The sequence below is a fragment of the Dermatophagoides pteronyssinus genome, unplaced genomic scaffold, assembly GCF_027571235.1.
Source record: "Dermatophagoides pteronyssinus isolate colony J.1.1.1.1 unplaced genomic scaffold, Derpt_VIB-CSIC_2022.12 sq0008, whole genome shotgun sequence".
Classification (NCBI taxonomy): Eukaryota; Metazoa; Arthropoda; class Arachnida; order Sarcoptiformes; family Pyroglyphidae; genus Dermatophagoides; species Dermatophagoides pteronyssinus.
In genome coordinates this window covers 1,052,663-1,059,997 of record NW_027461532.1, presented here as the reverse complement: position 1 = coordinate 1,059,997, position 7,335 = coordinate 1,052,663, and the positions used below count along the sequence as shown (strand labels likewise).

The 7,335-nt window shown below is 28.7% G+C and overlaps 3 protein-coding genes across 3 annotated transcripts; 1 reads left to right on the top strand and 2 right to left on the bottom strand.

Annotated features, from left to right (window-relative positions):
* Nucleotides 1–643: 643 nt before the first annotated feature.
* Nucleotides 644–1,204, bottom strand: RpL36A (ribosomal protein L36A). Its single transcript, XM_027338503.2, has one exon. It carries the CDS (start codon nucleotides 1,070–1,072, stop codon nucleotides 755–757), a length of 318 nt encoding a protein of 105 aa, XP_027194304.1. The 5' UTR covers nucleotides 1,073–1,204; the 3' UTR covers nucleotides 644–754.
* A 251-nt stretch (nucleotides 1,205–1,455) lies between these two features.
* On the bottom strand, nucleotides 1,456–2,165 carry LOC113789016 (small ribosomal subunit protein uS8). The gene is made up of 2 exons (XM_027338500.2): nucleotides 1,901–2,165; nucleotides 1,456–1,813 (listed from the first exon to the last, which is right to left on the bottom strand). Exons 1-2 carry the CDS (start codon nucleotides 2,031–2,033, stop codon nucleotides 1,554–1,556), a joined length of 393 nt encoding a protein of 130 aa, XP_027194301.1. The 5' UTR covers nucleotides 2,034–2,165; the 3' UTR covers nucleotides 1,456–1,553.
* Nucleotides 2,166–2,642: 477 nt separating this feature from the next.
* On the top strand, nucleotides 2,643–7,271 carry d4 (double PHD fingers d4). Its single transcript, XM_027338448.2, has 5 exons — nucleotides 2,643–3,316; nucleotides 3,383–3,504; nucleotides 3,584–4,723; nucleotides 5,567–5,826; nucleotides 5,895–7,271. Exons 1-5 carry the CDS (start codon nucleotides 3,258–3,260, stop codon nucleotides 6,177–6,179), a joined length of 1,866 nt encoding a protein of 621 aa, XP_027194249.2. The 5' UTR covers nucleotides 2,643–3,257; the 3' UTR covers nucleotides 6,180–7,271.
* Nucleotides 7,272–7,335: the final 64 nt, after the last annotated feature.

Genomic DNA, 7,335 nt, shown 5'->3' with positions numbered 1-7,335 from the left:
TTTTTTTTTTGCTAATTGGCAATTTATTGCACTATATCTTAGCATGATTTGGGAGAGAGATATATTTTTTTCATATGTTTTACACCTATAGGTAAAAAAATGAATGTTGTATCAACACCGTTTTTTCTTCTTCTTCAGGATTTGATGATGATGATGATAATGATTAATGTTTGGCGAATAGTTTGTTGGTTCATTATGATTATAACGAATTGATCATCAGGATCGACGACGATGTCTTGATCAACCCATCTCATCATTACATTTTTTTTTTTCGTTTCTGTTGATTTTTTTCCCTTCTTACATAAAAATCAGACACACCAATTTCGATTCATCGATGACAAGCCCAGAAATAAAAAAATATATAAGCTCATTTATATGACCGGCTTCTTTTTTTTTCTTTCTCTCTCTCTCTCTCACTCTTTTTAGATTTGGAAATAAAAAAAAATAATCTACCATTTCAAAAACTATAGTTAATTGCATGGGCGCGAATAATCTCTTTGAAAATTGTAGATTTTTTTTTTAATGAAGACATTGGCGCCATCCATCAAACAAGAATCAAACTAAAATATCCCATAACGTCAATGATTGATACTTGTCATTAGAAAAATTGGTAGTTTTTTTTCGGAAAATGAAATAAACAAAATTTTAACCAAACAAACTTGGTGATTTATTCATTTATAATTGACGAAAAAAAAATGATAAAAATACATTAAATTTTTGCAAAAGTTTTTCAATGTTACAAATTTTTAATGTTTTAAAATTGAATCATTTGTCCCTTTCGTTTTTTATCGCCACCAATTTCAAAATGTTTACATCGTTTAATCGGGATCTGTTTACGAGTTTTACATTCACTACATTCCATACGAAGGACAATTTTTTTGGTCGTTTTAGCTTTCTTACGAAGAATTGGTTTTGATTGACCACCGAATCCTTGTTGTTTTCGATCATAACGACGACGTCCTTGTGCAGCACTCGATTCTTTACCTTTTTTATATTGGGTAACTTTATGTAATGTATGTTTCTTGCATTTACCTTTGCAAAAGGTACGACGAGATTTCGGTACATTCACCATTTTCGATGATTAAGATGATTCCGGTACAAAAAAATTCGAAACGAAAATGCGAAAAACCAATCGAATAAACACACACAAACACAGAGCGAAACTCAACACAAACAAGACAGCACAGGAGAAAGGAAATAGGAAGAGTGAGACATGTGCTACGAATACAAACACACACAAATATAGCAACGTGGCTATTTCTATCCATGTGGATACACACAACCAATACGATTTTAAATTCTTTTTTTTTTTTTGAAATCGGTAAAGATATTTCTTGATTACGGTAATAACCAATTAATGAATCATTTTTCTCGGAAGATTCTACCGAAAAGATTGGTATCGTTAAAATACAAATTCTATAGAATTTGAAACGAACAAAAAAAATCGGACACAGATTATATATACAAAAATGTATTTATTTGGATACATTTTTTGATAATTTTTGTTTTTGAAAAAAATGAATTTTTTTTTTTGTCAATGCTTTTTGCTTTTGTTAGAAAAAGAAGCCTAGAATTTTACCACCAAGATGTTTACGACGCGCTTCTTCATGATCCATAATACCACCCGATGTAGTCAACACTAAATAACCGAATTGACGTGATGGCAATAGATTACGCGTATATGCTTCTAAATCTTTCATCTGTACATCGAATCTTGGACTAATTACACCACATTTATTCAATCGTCCGGTTAGATTGACGACAATTTTACCAGCACGATGATCATCAACAATTTCGAATTCACCAATATATCCTGGTTATTAATTAGTTTATAGAAAAATAAAGAAAACCATCAATAAATAAAGATTCAATATTTCGTTTAATTTTTTTAAAGCCTTACCATGTTTAACCATAACGTTTAAAAATTTGACAATCACTTTGGATGATGGTCGAATTAGTACTTGTCGTTTACCACGTTTTTCTGCATTATTTATCGATTTTAAGGCATCAGCCAAAACATTCATTCGAACCATGATGGATTCAGCATAAAAATTTTATTAATTTAAATATTTAAATAATAATTTTTGGTGAAAATTTTGATTAAAAAATTCAAAAATAACAGACACAAATGAACACACACATTGAGAAACGTGTAGGAAAAGGAAGAATATTGACTGTTTGATTTGTGTTGTGAGGATTTTTTTTTTTTTTGAATCCATACACATGCCACGCATTCGAATGTAATACATAACACATAGAATAAAAGGTAGTAGCATTCAACATAGTTATAATATTGGCCGCTTTTCTGTTGCCATTCATAGACGATAGTATGATTAATTTTTTTCAATTAACAAAAATATTTTTTACAAAAATTAAAATTTGATTCAAATTTAATGATATTCAAAAATTATCTAAAAATTCGATTGATTAACTTTAAAATAAATTGATTGAAATTACATTAAAATTATGGATCATCGAATTGAAACAAAAAACAAAAAACAAAAATCCTATACTTTATGAACAGTCAATAATCAAAACAATGGAACAAAATATATTGAGCTGAATGAGTAAGTTTTTTTCTTTTTTGAGTGAACGAACGAAAGAGGAGGAGAAGGAGGAGGAGGAGAAATTTTTTTTCTATTGATGTCTGTGTGTGTAAATGTGTGTGTTTTGATTTTTTTTACATTATAATCAAAATAACGAAAAGCATCAAAGAAAATTATTTCTTTCTTTCTTTCTTTTTTGAAAAAAAAAATAATAATCCATCTACCTTTTTTAGTTATCAAAAATGATTAAATTTGATTTATGAATGAATGGAAAATCAACTATGTACTGATAGAAATGAAATCCCGATGATTCAACAACATCGAAACATTGAGGTCATGTCCAATATTATCATCATCATCATTACCGGACATTTTTATTCGTGTCGTCGTTGAATAAAAGAATAGAGAATAGTGTGTTATTGTCAAAAAGTTAAAGCTGATCATATTTTATTTTGACAATCAGATTTTTGTTTTAATCTATGTTGATTGTAAAAATACGATTTCATCTCAAAATCATCATCATCGATTTTTCAGAAAAAATTTTTTTATTGTTGTTGTTGTTGTATGATTGGATAGAGGTAAAACCATAAGAAACACTAAAAAATTTTCTATCAAAATCCATTATCAACAACAACAAAAACAAAATCTCAACGCCGATAACAACAGAAAAAAGCACACACACACACACACGTGTAAATACAATAAACGGCCATGTCGGCCGACGATGAACGGATACAAATCAGCGATGAATTGGTTAATCGTTTGAAAAAGTTTGTTTTATAAAGTTTTATTTCACAATTTTATTAATTTTTTGTTTTGTTTTATTTTAAATCTAGTTATATGAATGATCCAATGTATAAAGAAGCTGTGGAAAATTCATCAACATACAATGAACGATTGGTGAAAGAAAGAAAATTACGTTTGCCATTTATCGACGCTCAAACTGGTGTTGCTCAGAGTATATAATCTTTATTATTATTTTCAAAATTTGGATTTCTAAATTATTAATTTTTTTTCAATTCCAAAAAAAATCATAGGTGACTGTTATATATGGTCCTCGAAACTGGATCGTATGCCAGGCTATCATTCAGCCCAATTATATTCATATCCGGCACGAAGATGGCGAAAGAAACGTAGACAATATTTATTGAATGATAATTATCCAACAACAAATACGATTAAAGAACATTCGGAAACAAATTCAAATGATGCAGCTATTGCTGCGGCAATGGCTGGCCAAATTGGTCCAAACGGTGTTGGTGTTTCAAATCAAGATGTTTCAACAATTAATATGAATGCAACGAATTATACAAATAATAATACAAATACAAATATTGTACAAAATGGCAATTGTCTATCAATAAGCAACAATACAAATTCCAATTCTGCCTTGAATGATATGTTTGATGATTCAAAAGATTCATGGCTACGTTATGATGATGATGGTAGTGATCTGCCTGATGCAGGTGAATTAGATGATCCAGAATCTGATTATGAGGATTATGAAGAATATAGTTCAAGGAAAAAGAAATCAAAACGTAAAGAAACGACAACAACAACATCATCATCATCATCAACAACAACGACACCAACATTGAAAAAGAAACGTTCCGAATATACGGATTCAGAAAAACCGTATCAATGTGAATTGTGTGGTGCACGTTATAAAACACGTCCAGGATTATCCTATCATTATTCACATAGTCATCATGAGAATAATAATACAACTAATAATTCTAATAATTCTAATTCTAATAATAATAATAGTAATGGTGCATTATCATCATCCGGTAATGGTTCATTGATAGCTGATGAGGATTCCAATTTTTTTGGATCATCAACATCGACAACAACCATACCGAATGCAAAATCAAATATGCAACCACAAAATCAGCAAATAATAGCTGGAAATCATCATCATCAACCTCATCTTCATCATCATCATCCACATTTACATCATAGTATTCAGTCTTCAAATACTAATCATTCAACATCCAGTCATCATCATCATCCTCATTCTCATTTACATCATTCATTGAATTCACAATCACCAATACCGATGATTGGAACGAATCATTTGCCAAATAATTCATCATCGACGTCATCATCACCATCGGTATCGGCAACACGTGGACAAATCAATCAATCATCGGATGATAATCTAAAAGATAGAAAAGGTAATGATATTTTTTTTATTGACCATGAATTGATGAAAACTTCGAACATTTGAGATTTGACAAACAAACAAAACAAACATATTGGTGATTTTGCACGAAATATCTTCTTTTTCTTTTTTTTCTCTCCCTTTTTTTGTTGAATTCAAAATATAATTCATTTTATTTTCCCACCATTATATAAATTGAAACACTTGCCTGCAATTTTTTTCATATTTTTTTTCTTCATTTTTGCACATTCTTTTTCCATATGGTGTTTTGCACTGTTTTTTTTTTTTTGGTTTTTCAAAATTCATATATAAAAATAAGATGATAGAATGTCAATTGATCAATCAAAGTAGTCCTTTTTCACATTCAAAAAAAAAAAAAATGATGATGACGAATGCATGATTTGACAAAGATTTTGGAACAAAATTGTTTTTTTAAATGTATCATATTTGTAAAAAAAAAACAAACAAAATTTTGTAAATATGATTGTTTTCCAACAACAACAAAAAAAAACCATGACAATAACAACAACAAATGCATGCAATTGAAAAATCAAATCGGTTCGGTTTTCTAATTCTTTTCTCTTTTCTGTTGTTTTTTTTCTCTCTCTCTCTCTCTTTCTGTCAATGGTCAATGACTTGATTGATATATATTGATTTTTTCCAAATTTTCAATTGACCCGTAATGCATGATAATGTTATTTATATTGAAATTTGTTGAATAATCATTTCATTTTATTTTTTATATAAAAAAAACAATCTATTTTATTAATATCGTTTTATAAAATGTGATTTTTTTTGTTTGTTTGGGTTGTATATCTAATAAATATAATCTATATAATAATAAATAATAATATAGATAATAATAAACAAAAATCAACGACATCACCAACAAAAAGAGCATCACCATCAAATTATTGTGATTTTTGTTTGGGCGATTCGAATGAAAATAAAAAAACACAAGAAGCAGAAGATCTTGTATCATGTTCGGATTGTGGACGATCAGCACATCCATCTTGTTTACAATTTACACCAACAATGATATTATCAGTGAAAAAATATCGTTGGCAATGTATTGAATGTAAATCCTGTGGTATTTGTGGTACATCCGATAATGATGTAAGTTTTAATCGATTATTTGATTGAATTGATTCTTTTTAACGTTTTTTTTTCAATCCTTTTTTTAGGATCAATTACTTTTCTGCGATGATTGTGATCGTGGCTATCATATGTATTGCCTAAAACCACCATTAACTGAACCACCGGAAGGTTCATGGAGTTGCCAAATTTGTATAGAAGAATATCATATGCCTAAATCGACAACGGCAACATCATTATTATCTTCGACAACAACAACGACGACGACGAATATCCCATCATCAACGACATCAGCAGCAGCAGCAGTAGCATCATCAACAACAACAACAACATTGCCGACAATAAACGCCACTAATAAAGTTGAAATCAAATAAAAACGAATGACAACAATTAAACACAAACAGACTATTGTTATTCAATTCAACTACATCAAAAATAATCTTATTGATTGAAAACATAGAAATTTTATTTCAAATTTTTTTGTTCAACTCCAATAAATCCAAGCCATTAAAATAGATACAATTTAACAGCCGCCCAGGAAAAAAAATACAAAAAAAACACAGGCAGATACATCTATCCAATGATAATCGAAATAGATTAGCGATTTATAAAATTTCAAATTGACCATTGTGTTGGTACAAAACAAAATTGGGCAGAATTTTTTGTTTTTCGCAGATAAAATTTCCATCCACACACACACACACACAATTACAATTATTGATTTTTTTTCGGTTGTTGTTCGGCTATTCTGAAACGAAACAAAAACAAAAAGAAATTCCAAATTTTTTTTCTTCTAATCTTCTTTATATATAAATTGATAACATTCACTAAATCGATCATCATCATATGGGGATTTTTTCTCCCTTAATCTCATCTCTTGTGTACAGAAATCTGTATCTCATCATCATCATCATTTCTTATATCAAATCTTTATTATCTAAAATCATCATCATCACACACATACTTATTACAAATAAGAAAATGATAATTCAATTTAAATTGTTCAACATTCAAGCACACACACACACTGAAACAAATCAATAATTTGATTTAATTAATTTACAAATTTCATTTTTTTTTCTATAGATATTTTGTAAATAATTTTTTTTTCTAAAAAAAAGAAAAGAAAAAAAACAACACAAAACCACGAAATTTTATTGACGTAAATATGTGTGGAAACAGGAGTTCCTCCACTACTACTATTATTAATTACACCACCGTGTTTCTTCATTATCATCACCACCAAGAAAAAAAACATTTTATTAATGATGATGATGATTTTTTTTTGTATGATCACCAATTCTCACACACACACACACATAGACATTAACATTATTTGAATAATTATTATTGACAAACCAACCAACCAACCAACAACAAACAAACAAAACACACAACACAGATGAACAACTATAATCGAATTATTTTATTTATATAATATATAAATAAATGAATGATAATGATAATGATTGATTTCTGATTACTGATTTCGGTTTTTTTTTGTTTTTTTCGGATATTCAAAGTTTAAGA

Excerpts from the sequence above, each read along its gene's own strand:
- d4 (XM_027338448.2), top strand. The coding sequence starts at position 3,258 with ATGTCGGCCGACGATGAACGGATACAAATCAGCGATGAATTGGTTAAT. Across the intron at positions 3,317-3,382 it reads TTGGTTAATCGTTTGAAAAA|TTATATGAATGATCCAATGT; the intron begins GTTTGTTTTATA and ends TTTTAAATCTAG. Across the intron at positions 4,724-5,566 it reads TAATCTAAAAGATAGAAAAG|ATAATAATAAACAAAAATCA; the intron begins GTAATGATATTT and ends ATAATAATATAG.
- RpL36A (XM_027338503.2), bottom strand. The coding sequence starts at position 1,072 with ATGGTGAATGTACCGAAATCTCGTCGTACCTTTTGCAAAGGTAAATGC.
- LOC113789016 (XM_027338500.2), bottom strand. The coding sequence starts at position 2,033 with ATGGTTCGAATGAATGTTTTGGCTGATGCCTTAAAATCGATAAATAAT. Across the intron at positions 1,814-1,900 it reads AAACGTTATGGTTAAACATG|GATATATTGGTGAATTCGAA; the intron begins GTAAGGCTTTAA and ends ATTAATAACCAG.